Below are 13,303 nucleotides of genomic sequence, written 5' to 3'. Positions count from 1 at the left end.
CAAGACGCGAAAATAAATCAGTCAGCATTTACGACCAGATTAAATCAGTCGAATTCTTTTCTCTTTTTCATTCTATTTTATTTCCCCTTTCGAGGAATTGAAAATTGGAATCAAACGTTGAAAAAATCGTACGTTATACTACTCAAACGTTTATATGATTCTTTGAAATATCATTTTGAAACTGATGATAAAAAGTCTTTATCATGGAATAGAAATATCTGAGATTGTTGATTTATAAGCAAAAGGAGAATTGAGCGTATATATGCACGTTCAGTAGTACAATTTGAAATCGATGAAACACGAGCCGAACAATAAAATAAATTCTACTAAGTAAGAAAAAAATAATTTATTTTTCTTTGACGGAATATTATTTCGTTGCGATGGAAAATTGATTCGATTCGTGTCGTAAATTATGAACGTGGATAAATAACAACCGTTAAATAGTACAATTTAAATGGAACAATGATTGTTTAATTAAAGTGGAATTATAATTATCTAAAAAGATAGAGTTCGAATAAATGAAACGAAGAATTCTAATTAAACGATGCTTATTTAAATTAATATCGTAATTAAAACATTATTATTTGAAAGCAAGTTATATTATTCCCCTCCAAATGATGAAAATAAGATGAATAATTGAACGATCTTTCGTTTACTGCTTGCGTCGTAATTTTAAAAATGTACAGAACAGATATTAAACCGACAATGAAATGATTAAGAATTACGAATTTATTAGATTCAAAAAATTACGACGATCGAGAGAAAAGAAAAAAAGGAAAAATTAAAAATGTAACAGGGATATCCGTTTCAATTTATCCGTCAATTAACCGAATGCAACGTTTAACTAGGGAAACGCTCGCAAGATTCGCGCAAAGAATTTAACACGGTGAGCGGCCTCAACCCCTCGGTGACGGATTAATTCAATCCCGAGGCCTTCCACCCCGCCGGGATACCCGCGAAATTTGTCTTTTCGCTGGAAATTGGCTAACTAAGGCGAAGGAAGCGAGGCGTCCGTGTTGCTTTTCGCGGTTCACCCACCAACCGAACCAAGAATTACAAACAACCCCTCGTTTATCGAATTACGCGTTGCGGTTCGTTCATTTGGACGCCGTTTTACCCCGTGTGTCCCGTGTTAACTCAAACTGATTAACCCTCGAGCCGTGAATAAAGGAGAAAAAGAGGGAGAGAGGGAGGGAGGAGGAAATATTCAAACACTGTTGTCGAGCGTTGTACACGGGAAAATTTAAATCTGATACGAGCTATTTCCTCGGAAAAGCTTTCGAAAGCAAAATTTTGAGACGGATAATCCTGCGCGATTCAACTTCCCCGACGGTGGATTAAATCAACGAGATTGAACAAATTTTCAGGCAAGTTTTAACGGTCCTTAAACTGGTTATCGTGTTTTCACTAATTACAAGTTTGGATATTTTTTTTAAGATTTTTTTTTATTTATTTATAAACGATATAAACACGATGGGATGGATTCGTGGAAGAACTTTTAATCTACGTTTGATTCATGGAAAATTTGTTTTCGTTTAATCGATTCTTGTTAAAAAGAAAAATCCTCGATTTTGTTTATACTATTTGTAATTACGATAAATAGGATTGGAGTAATTTTTGAAACGAATTTTAATTCATTTGGAAACTAATTATCGTAATAATTAGTAGAAATTATGTATTTAAACGGAATAATAACATTAACACGATTGAATTAATTTTTCAATTAGCGTTCTTCGCGTTGGTTAAATTCATTGATATTCTAATTCTAAATGTTTAATGGCAATAATTAATGGCAATTAGAGTATATTCTTCTTGCACCTATTAGTTGTTCCAATAGATAAAATTAGAATAGAGTGTGAATTTCGGTTGTTGAAGCACGAAATTACCAGAATGTAGCATATTGCGCAAAATCAGATGGGCGTTTATTGACTTTACGAGATAGTTCGATTGGAAATCGAATCGAATCGATGCTTGGATAATTGAAAGGACCATTAACACGTGTCCAAACAATCAAGAATCTATTATCTGTGTATTATTATTGTCGCGATTCCTTCTCTTTTTTTCTTTCTTTCTTTCTTTCTTTCAAATGTTTACATTTGAAATCAACTATAACAACATCAAATAATCTCATTTATCAGGATCTGTTTACACTTCGTATTAATCGCAGAACTAATATTAATTATGTAAATTAAATACTTAAATAGATTCCTCTTCATTTTCCTCATCGGTCTTCTTTTTGTACATTCTTGTATATTCATAGCACTCTTGATCAATTCTTCTCCATCTTTCTTTACTTTTCATGCTGCTCTCCTATTAATTCCGCTTATTCCTTCTGGCATCTGGTAATTTTCTAATTTTCTAAATTATACTCAAAAATCTGTTTTTCCTATTATTAAACGAAATAGAAAACAATCATTCTTACCCAACATACAAATATTTCTTCTCCCTTTTCACTTCTCATAAATGAAAAAGCTTCTTCCTTAATTAATATTCATCAATTCATATTTTTATAAACAATCATATACCCACCTCAGTGACTGTAACCTGTTACTTGCTAACCAAAAAACTCATTTCCTCGAATACTTCGTTGTTCGTTCGTTTCGAGATCTCAACTCCAATTGCAAAGTGCGAAACGAGAGTAATGAATCGATGTCTCGAGTCCGATGTTGCGCGTTGACGATACAATCGGTCCTCGATACCGTCTCGAGAGGAGGAACGACGGCCGTGGTAGACTGTCGCCCGTTCCCTCCGTTAAATTTTCGAAAGCAATTCACAAGATTGCTTGGTTGTTCTCGTTCAGACGTTAACGAGTGCCTGGTGAATAACGGGCACGGGCCGTGCCAAGGCACTTGCATCAATCTCGAAGGGAGCTACGAGTGCAACTGTTCCGATATTCCTGGCCACAAATTGGCCGCGGATAATCACACCTGCGAGGATATCGACGAGTGTTCGACCAACAACGGGGGATGTTCCCATGTTTGTTTGAACACGCCTGGAAGCGCTTTTTGCCTCTGCCCGGACGGCTTTTATCTGACCAACGACTGGAAAACTTGCCAAGGTAACCGTATTTCGCTTCCTCCTGTTTGTTCCAAGCTATTCTAGCTTGTTGCGAGACCGTTACATACAATACGTTTGTGTAACAGTTCTTACATTCGTTTTTATTCTTCTGAATATCGATCTGTAACATAATACATAATTTTGGTTAGTTGAAAAAGTTCGTGGATAAAGCCTCGACTAAATTAAATTCAACTTTTACCGTTCTTACATTCGAGATATTTATTATCGGCCCATTAACTAGATGTAAATTTTATTTTATCGATAGATGTGAACGAATGCGAGAATGCATCCAAGGTTTGCACGAATAATACTGATTGCGAGAACACTGTCGGCTCGTTTAAATGCGTGAGCAAGCCGCAAAAGATGACCAAAGTTCTCCAGGACGAAGATTACGACGCGGAGGAGGACGATGATGATGACGATTACGACGAGGAAGAGGGCATCACGGAAATTCCAGAATTTGGCAAATGCGAGGATGGTTTCAGAAAGAGCAAAAACGGCGAATGCATTGGTTCGTAAAACACTTTTCGTTCCCGCAATGAAAATAAACAAAATTCGCGATATCGCAATTAAGAAGAAACGAGTCGTATATTCGTAACTTTGTATTTAAACTCGAGGGGCGGAAATTGCATGGAAGATAAAAAAAATATCGAAAAATATAAATTAAACACCGTGTATAACTCTTTCGTATATTAATTTCAAACTTACGGAAAGAAATGATCGATGCACGATCTCGATAACAACCCTTCACTTTTCCAATACGTTTCCAACAGATATCGACGAATGCTCCGACGAAGGAGAGCTTCCCGGCTGCCAACACGGTTGCGTGAACGAGCCAGGCGGTTACTACTGCACCTGCCATTTGGGTTTCAAGCTCGAAGAAGACGGTGTATCGTGTCGCGACATCGACGAGTGCAAGGAGGGGGTGAAACCGTGCTCTCATGGCTGCAACAACACCGAGGGCTCGTTCGAGTGCACCTGTCCAACGGGATTCTCCCTGAAGGAGGACAATCTCACCTGTAGCCGAGCGAGAAGCTGCGAAACACTGGCGACACCCTGCTCCCACGAGTGCCAAGAGTCGGAGGATGGGCCGATATGCGTCTGCCCGCGAGGTTATCAGGTCCACGAGGACGAGGTGAGCTGCGTGGACACGGACGAGTGCGCTCTGAACCTGTGCTCTCACTCCTGCGTGAATTTAGACGGCGGATTCGAGTGCACCTGCCCCCAAGGTTTCCAAACATTGGACCACGACAAGTTCAATTGCACGGACGTGGACGAGTGCGCCAACAACGCTCACGATTGCGAGCACGAGTGCGTGAACGTCCACGGGGGTTACGCATGCGGTTGTCGATCCGGGTTCACTTTGAACGACGACAACAGGACTTGTTCCGACGTGGACGAGTGTCTGGAGGGCACTCACAAGTGCGAGCAGGTCTGCGTGAATTCCGTTGGGAATTACACTTGCTCTTGCCGGGAGGGTTACCGGTTCTCGGACAGAGACGGTTTCTTCGATTGCGTGGATATAAACGAATGCGACGAGGGTCGGCACGGCTGTTCCCACGAGTGTTTGAACGAGGAGGGTGGATTCAAGTGCGGTTGCCCGTTGGGTTATCTGTTGGGGAACGACTCGAGGACCTGCCAGGACGCGAACGAGTGTCTGGAGGGGACTCACCAATGCTCGCACGAGTGCGTCAACGTGCAAGGATCGTACGTGTGCACCTGTCCACTCGGTATGATCGTGTCGGAGGACAAAAGGCTGTGCGTCCCCGTCGACCCGTGCCACTTCGCCAATTGTTCCCACATGTGCGAGAAGCATCGGGACACCTTCGAATGCAGCTGTCCCGAGGGTTTCGTCCTCCAGGAGGACGGGAGAACCTGCCAGGACTTGGACGAGTGTCTGGAGAACGAGCACGATTGCTCCCACGATTGCGCCAACACGCTGGGCAGCTACGAGTGCGTCTGCCCCGACGGTCTGACGCTTCTTCAGGACGGGCTCACGTGCGAGGATCCGTCGTGCCCGGAGGGATTGCGGCAGGACGATAAAGGCAGGTGTCGGGACATCGACGAGTGCCTGGAGCGAAACCACGAGTGCTCCCACATCTGCGTCAACGAGCACGCCACGTACCGCTGCTCCTGCCTCTCTGGATGGACCCTGTCCGACGACGGCGTCACCTGCGTCGTTTCAGACCCCTGCTCCAACTCGTCCTGCTCCCACGTCTGCCTCCCCCACGCCTCGGGCCCCGTGTGCGATTGCCCTTCGGGGTACAAGTTGGCCGCGGACGGCGCCACCTGCGAGGACGTGGACGAGTGTCGGGACGGATCGGCCAATTGCAGTTTCTCGTGCAGCAACAAGGAGGGGTCGTACGCTTGCGAGTGCCCGCCAGGGTTCAACCTCGGCGAGGACGGTCGAAGCTGCGTGGACGTGGACGAATGCGCGCAACGAGACCACAATTGTCCCCGAGAATGCGTCAACCTCGAGGGGACGTACGAGTGCGTGTGCCCTATCGGGTACGCATTCTCGAAAACGGAACTCGCCTGCGTGGACATCGACGAGTGCGGGACCACGCAGCACGCCTGCTCCCACGCGTGCACGAACACCGTAGGCGGATACAACTGCACTTGCCCGACCGGATGGAGGCTGAAAGAGGACTCGCGAAACTGCTTGCCGTCCGCCGTCGATCGCAATTGCTCGCACACGTACGAGCGGGACGGCGAGGAGATCCGTTGCGGCTGTCCCGAGGGGTTCGAGCTCGAGGACGACGAGACCACTTGCGGCGACGTCGACGAGTGCGCCGAGGATCCTCACCCCTGCGCCCATCGTTGCGTCAACACCAAAGGATCCTACCGCTGCGAGTGCCCTCCCGGTCTACGGCTGAGTCAGGACCGAACCACCTGCCGGGACGTCGACGAGTGCGTCGAGGGCAACAACGGGGGCTGTTCCCACGACTGCTCCAACACCGAGGGCAGCTTCCTCTGCAGCTGCCCGAGAGGGTACGAGTTGATCGAGGACGAGAAGACCTGTCTGGACGTGGACGAGTGCGCCGTAAATAACAACGGCGGTTGTTCCCACGATTGCACCAACACCGAGGGCAGCTTCCTCTGTAGCTGCCCGAGAGGGTACGAGTTGATCGAGGACGGGCAGACGTGTACAGACGTGGACGAATGCACGAGGAAAGAGGTCCATGGGTGTTCCCATCGCTGCGAAAATTTGGACGGTGGATACGTTTGCTCGTGTCCGGAGGGCTCGGCCCTTGGACAGGACAATAGGACGTGCACGGTGGCGGCGTGCGAGTCGGCGCACAATTGCAGCCACACGTGCGTGAACGTCCGGGATGGCTACGAGTGCGAGTGTCCCACAGGGTGGGAATTAAGCTCGGACGGTCGGACGTGCGAGGAAATTGATTTTTGCGCCGGTGGACGACACGGCTGCTCACACGAGTGTGTGAGCGTGGCGGGTGGCGGGTTTCAGTGCCGGTGTCCGGCCGGCTATGTTTTGTCCAAGGATAACAGGAGCTGCCTGGACAGGGACGAGTGCGAGGAGGCGGGGAACGAGGTGAGCAACGGCTGCTCCCATTCCTGCGTCAACACGGATGGGAGCTACGAGTGTGGGTGCCCGAGCGGGTATCGACTGGCGGGCGATCGAAAGACCTGCGAGGACGTGAACGAGTGCATCGAGGACAACGGTGGATGCTCCCATCTGTGCGCCAACATCGAGGGCGGCGTCGAGTGCGCCTGCCCGGATAATTACAAATTGCTCGAGGATGACGGGAAGACGTGCGTGGAGATCGACGAATGCCTGATCGACAACGGTGGCTGCACGCATTTGTGCCATTACGAGAACGGCACCGTCTCCTGCTTCTGCCCGCCAGGCATGATTCTGGACGACGACAATGCCACTTGCGCGGAGGAGAACAAGTGTTACGCGGATAACGGCGGTTGCTCCCATTATTGCAGCTACGAGGATGGCCGGGTGGCTTGCTCCTGCCCAACGGATCTCGTATTGTCCGAGAACGGAACCGTTTGCATGGAAGAGAATAGATGCTCGGAGGGGAACGGCGGCTGCTCCCACGACTGCCGTTACGAGAGAGGGGAGACGTTTTGCCTGTGCCCGGACGACATGATCCTCGGGGATGACAAGCTTCGTTGCGTCTACGCGAACAAATGTTTCGTCGACAACGGGGGTTGCTCCGATATCTGCTCCTTCTCCAACGGGTCCATCGCCTGCGAGTGTCCGTCCGGGTTCAAACTGTCGGAGGACGATAACGCTACCTGCGTGGACGTCGACGAGTGTTCGGAATTGTTGGACAATTGCACGCACCGGTGTACGAACACGGAGGGCGGGTTCGAGTGCGGGTGCAACCAAGGATTCAAAGTGAACCCCGTTGAGCCCGCTTTCTGCGACGACGTGGACGAATGCGAGGACTCGAGCGCGGGATGCTCCCATACGTGCGCCAACTTGGTAGGATCGTTTCACTGTACCTGTCCAACCGGATACGTCCTGGAGAATGACAATAAAACTTGCAGGTTGATCGACGGCTGCAAGCGGAACAACGGAAACTGTTCTCATCATTGTCACCACGAGGAAGGTAGCGAGATGGTGCACTGCTCCTGCCCTCTGGGATTCAGATTGAAACAGGATCAGAGAACTTGCGAGGATATCGACGAGTGCGAGGAGTTCGAGAATGACGTCGATCTGGGCTGTTCTCACATCTGCGTGAACACGGAAGGGGGATATTATTGCGAGTGCCCCTCCGGCTACATCCTGTTGCCGGAGAACAAGAAAAATTGTATCGACATGAACGAGTGCCTCAACGATCGACACAATTGCAGTCACGACTGCTTGAACCTGTTAGGGAGCTACGTGTGCACCTGTTACGAGGGCCACTACCTCCATTCCGATAAATCCACTTGCCTGGACATAGACGAGTGTTTGGAGAGAAACGGCGGCTGCTCTCATCAATGCACCAACACTATTGGCGGCCACTTTTGCTCCTGCCCAACCGGTTACGAGCTTTCGCAGGATGAGAAAACCTGTATCGACGTCGACGAGTGTAAAACGGATCTGGCCGATTGCCTCCACGAATGCGTCAACACGTTGGGCTCGTGGAGGTGTATCTGTCCGGACGGCCACGCGCTTGCCAACGATTCCAAAACTTGCGTGGACATAGACGAGTGCAAGGTGAACAACGGCGGCTGCTCCCACGCGTGCCTCAACATCGTAGGCGGCGTTAGGTGCAATTGTCCCATAGGATTGCGGCTAGACGAGAATGGTAAAACGTGCAACGACGTGGACGAGTGCTCGACGGATAATGGCGGTTGCTCGGACGTGTGCATCAATTTGGAGGGCAGTTACTCCTGCCAGTGTGCCAACGGTCTCCACCTACACATCGACGCCAAGACTTGCTTGGACGTTAACGAGTGCGAGATGGAGAACGGAGGATGCTCCGACAATTGCATCAACGTGCGTGGCAGTTATCGTTGCGAGTGCCCTGCCGGTTTCCGATTGAAGGACGACGAAAGGACTTGCTCCGACGTGAACGAGTGCGACCACGACAACGGTGGCTGCTCCCACGAATGCGTGAACGAACTTGGTGGCTATCGATGCGATTGCCCGTTCGGCCACGAGTTGAGGAACAAATCGTGCCACCCTGTAGATCCGTGTGCCGATAACAACGGCGGCTGCGAGCAGATTTGCACCGCGAAGAATGGCACGGTTGTGTGCGGTTGCAAAGAAGGCTTCCGCCTCGATGAGAACGATCCCCCGAGGTGCAGAGATATCGACGAGTGCGCTGGCTCGCAACATGGCTGCGATCAGTTGTGCGTGAACACCGTTGGATCGTTCGAGTGCTCGTGCAAGCAGGGATTCGAGATGCAGAATTCTACCTGTGTTGGTGAGTATGTTGCTCCCATTTGTGAATACATATTTCTCTTTAATCCTTATTTGCTCTGTTGAGATTTCAGATGTAAGAATGTATATCTATCACGTTTCTACGATTGAACATTCGTATTCGTGAGATTTAATGTGAATTGTAATTAATGGTGTAATAATTGATGTTGTCAAATTACGAAAACTGCGAGATTTTCAAGACTTTTATTGAATTATTGGATTTAAATTCATTGAAATTTAATAAATAATAGTCATTATAAATTCCAGTATAATTACACGTTTTGTTTTTTAACAAAAATGATTTTAACAAAATTTTAAAAGAAATTTTAAAAGAAATTTTAAATTTCATTAGCGTGGATTATATAAAAAAAAATTTACGATTTTAATTACGAACATACGAGTTATATCTACACGTAAAATCGAAACTTTTAATGCCTTTGATACTTTGCATGCTTTTCTTAAGCTCGTGTTTTTTCTTTTTCTCTCTCTCTCTTTCTTTCTCTCCTTCGATCGAATGTATTACACGTCGTAGAAAATTAAAAATTCAGGTCAAGGAACATTAAACGTGTACAATACGTATTTACATTCGCTTTCTTATACATGCAGTATTATTGCTGAAAGACCGGAAACACAATAGCTTGTCACGATATTTCACCTTTCATGCGTTTCGATCCTATTCGTTTTACCGTGGTTTTCATTAAACTTTAGTCTCTCGTGCTTCCATTTTGTACATTTATTCATTATCACAGAATAAACTGGCCAGAAATTATTATACGCCGCGTATAATATTGAAATTAAAGATTCATATTCATAAACGTGAATTTTCAAAATTTCTCAAAACTTGTGATTATTAATTGAAAAAGTTGAAGGATAACGCAAATAACATTCCCAATTCGTTATTTTATATAATATTTTCATTTTAATAATAATCTGTTAAAACTCTCCTAAATTTTAATTAATTTCCTCGAGCATTGTGCATTTGAGAATTTTGCGTAAAAAAAAGACCTATAATTTATTAAGAAACAAATTAAAAGGGAAAATAAAATAATATAATTTTTCTAGAAATATTTTAAATATTAATAATACCTTATATTTACCGCGAAAAAGAAGCGAAAAGAATAATTCATCGTTTCCAGATATAGACGAATGCGCCACAATGGATTGTAAAGGGTACGAGTGTATCAATTCTTACGGCAGTTATCGCTGCGAATGTGATATTGGTCATCGATTGGAGGGCGATCACTGCATAGGTATGTGTAAAAAAACAAAATATTTCCTTAAACTTAACGATTAAAATATATGCGTGCGGATGTATGAAGATAAGTAAAGAAAGTTGCACGATTTATTCTTCGATTTATGAGATTTAGGCCATGTGGAGATGATCGCATAGGCAAGTATGGGCGACTTCAATGGGTGTTTAGAGGGAAAGCTGTCGGCGTCCATGCCTGACTGATGTAATTTTGGCCAGATGGAAGGGATCCGTGACGACTAATCGCTTGTTAAACTGGAATACTCCGGCTTTCGTGATAGCTAAAGGATTGTTGTGCGTTTCAGAAATTCGAGGAATGTTGGAGGAATCGTTGAATGATGTTGATGAAATTTGATTAGGAAGGCAAAACATGATAACTTGGAAATTTTTCTGATAATTGAAGAATTTTGAGGCTGAATTTCGATGAATTTTCAAGTTGGATTTAAAGTATTTTCTCTTTTTGAATTTTTTTTTCTTTCTTGCGAGACAAAAATAATACACGTGAAATATATTAAGAAAAAAAGTAGTATTTATATAATAATATAATAGAATTTACGTATTGCTCTTTGTTATTAAAATAATTGCATCCTATAAAAAATAGTGATTATAATTGTTTCTAATTAGATATAAATGAATGCGCGTGGAACAACGGCGGATGTGAGCATGACTGCATTAATACAGTCGGTTCCTATGTATGCGCTTGTCGACCTGGCTATATACCAAGACGAAGGTGAGACGACTAATTAAATTTATCTCTCTATGCGATTCTCGAGCAAATAAAAAAAAAAACTCAATAATTGTATTCTCTGGTATCGAAACCGAAACTTGTTAAAATTCTAAAAGAAAGAAAGAACGATAAATAATTTAATTCTTCTCTTAATCTCCAATATTAAATGATATAATCTCGATGAAAATTTAAAAATCAAATTTCATTCGAGTTTTTTCCTTATCGATCGTTTCCACGATGAGAAAAGAATCGTCGAAGAAATTTTGCATGGAAATTTTAATTGCCCTTTCTCGAAAAAGATTTTCGTGCCATCGAGATTTCTGCAGATGAATTTCCGTTTTTGTTCCCAGAAATAGAAACCAGTGCCAAGATATAAACGAGTGCTTGAACCATAACGGGGGTTGCAACGGTGGATGCGTTAACACAGCCGGAAGTTACTACTGCACGTGCAATGGCGACCTCGTGTTGGCTTCCGACGAGAGAACTTGCATTTCAGCGGAATCGAGATGCCGTGCTATGGAACCACCCCTGCATGCAGAAGTGCGTAACAATTTATTGCGCAAAATATGTATAAAAATATGTTATATGTAATGTGTTAATTTTCTTTACAAATATTCACGAATCTCGTCTGTCAACGTTGAAAATATTAAATATAAAAAAGACACAGAATAAAATTTCGTAAAAGATAGATATCCAACTTTGGTATGTACAAGATTGTGAATTTTGATAAAAAAAAAGAGATGGATGGGACAATTTTTGTATTAAAAGAATTTGTATGCATATGTATTTCCTTGTTTTTTGAAAAATTGATATGGATAGTGTAAAAAAAAAGGGGAAACATTATTATTCTGCTTTTAAAGGGTTTTCAAAAATTTAAATAAAAAAATTGCAAAGTATAGGAAACAAAGGGAATTTTTTTCTCACAGATCAAAATATTTTCTTTAAAATTCTAAATTTCATGTTTATTCATATCTTCCCTAAACTTTAACAGACATATTACACTAAAGAAATTTTAAACAAATACTGCATATTAGTACTATACATATATTTCCAATATCAAATAATGTATCACAGAAAGTATTTCATCACCATTCTTCAAGTTAAATAAAAAGAAAACTACTCTTATCATTTTATTAAATCTCCAATTCTATCATCTTATCGATAAGAGAATGGCCTTGATCATGACATAAAATCCTGCTGATACTTTCATTTAAATCGTTTTAATATCTCTTACAAATTGGGACGATGTTCTTAAAAATTTCTGCTCCTGGGGGCACATTGTATTTTTGGCATTCCTCTCATTGTAGATCAGATGTCCAGGTCATTCTTCCGGGGCAATGGATTATCCTGTTGGAGCCAGATGTCATATACAATGTCGAAGAGGTTTCAGGCTGGAGGGGCCGCACACGAGATACTGCATGGCCGGGGATCAATGGAATGGGAAGGAACCGACTTGCATTCAAGCATCGATCGTGACCGATTCCCGTTACCATTCAGGTGAGCTTTTTCTTCGACCTTTTAACCGGCGATAACCCGTTGGAATTGCATCGACTGGTCCTCCAACAAAAATTTGTGCTAACAGAAACTTGCGCCCGACAATAGACAGATAGGAATGGAAATGTCGCCTTTCTCTCGCGGTCTGTTCCAATAATTTGTTTTTCACGGGTGATGTCGATCGGGAAAATTTAATTTGAGAAAATATCAACGCAGCCGACAATTTCTCAAATCAAATTTTATTTTACGATTAACTCTAATTTTTGTCTTTTGAACGTCAAATTAAGGGATATTAAATTCGACGTTATTAATGTGATTTTTATTAATGAAATGATTAGATATAGGTAGCGGAGATTTCTCCAGGAAATTTGAGATTGAACGTGATTGACGTCTGGAATTGTGACATAAATAAATCGTAAAAGTTTCACACGGATCGATGTCGAGAGGATTTTATTTCTGGAAATTGAGATGAAGGGAATAGAATGGTGAGATTAATGAAGTTTGATATCTTTAGCATTCTTTAATAATTCCAAGTTTTCTATCGATAATTTAAGTTTAAACAAAAAAATATATGTTAGACATGTGTATCAAGATTTCTTAAACTTCGATCTTACGCAAATAAAAAAAAATATACATATAATATGCAAAAAAATAATATACAAAGGTAAACATAAGTTTACATAAAATATAATAATTGTACTATTGACTTCACTCAAGCTCTTTTCGAGCAAATTTAATTAGATTCTACGTTCCTTTTTTTACAGATGCCTTATAAATTTGATTGTATCTTCAAAACCGATCAAGTTACAACTTGTTTTGTAAGTCAATATTAACCAACGAACTCTTATTTTTTCATTTGTTATAAATTCCAATAATTTATCCAAGTAAC

The 13,303-nt window shown here is 43.2% G+C and overlaps 1 protein-coding gene across 6 annotated transcripts in view; it reads left to right on the top strand.

The window, feature by feature from the left end:
* Window positions 1-13,303, top strand: part of LOC107998282 (fibrillin-2) — a 152,549-nt gene that overhangs the window by 97,795 nt on the left and 41,451 nt on the right. For 4 of the 6 annotated variants that reach the window (XM_062076061.1, XM_017057473.3, XM_062076060.1 and 1 more), the window contains 7 exons: window positions 2,801-3,058; window positions 3,323-3,568; window positions 3,831-8,948; window positions 10,081-10,194; window positions 10,818-10,923; window positions 11,271-11,460; window positions 12,228-12,417. In XM_062076061.1, the coding sequence (XP_061932045.1) occupies window positions 2,801-3,058; window positions 3,323-3,568; window positions 3,831-8,948; window positions 10,081-10,194; window positions 10,818-10,923; window positions 11,271-11,460; window positions 12,228-12,417 (6,222 nt within the window). Of the gene's footprint in view, window positions 1-2,800; window positions 3,059-3,322; window positions 3,569-3,830; window positions 8,949-10,080; window positions 10,195-10,305; window positions 10,784-10,817; window positions 10,924-11,270; window positions 11,461-12,227; window positions 12,418-12,752; window positions 12,900-13,178; window positions 13,233-13,303 lie in introns of those variants that run through there. The other 2 variants (XR_009830021.1, XM_062076062.1) reach the window with 2 other exon arrangements.

Source organism: Apis cerana, linkage group LG6 (genome assembly GCF_029169275.1).
Source record: "Apis cerana isolate GH-2021 linkage group LG6, AcerK_1.0, whole genome shotgun sequence".
NCBI lineage: Eukaryota > Metazoa > Arthropoda > Insecta > Hymenoptera > Apidae > Apis > Apis cerana.
Note: the sequence above shows the minus strand (reverse complement) of the source record. Positions and strands in the feature narration are given on the sequence as shown.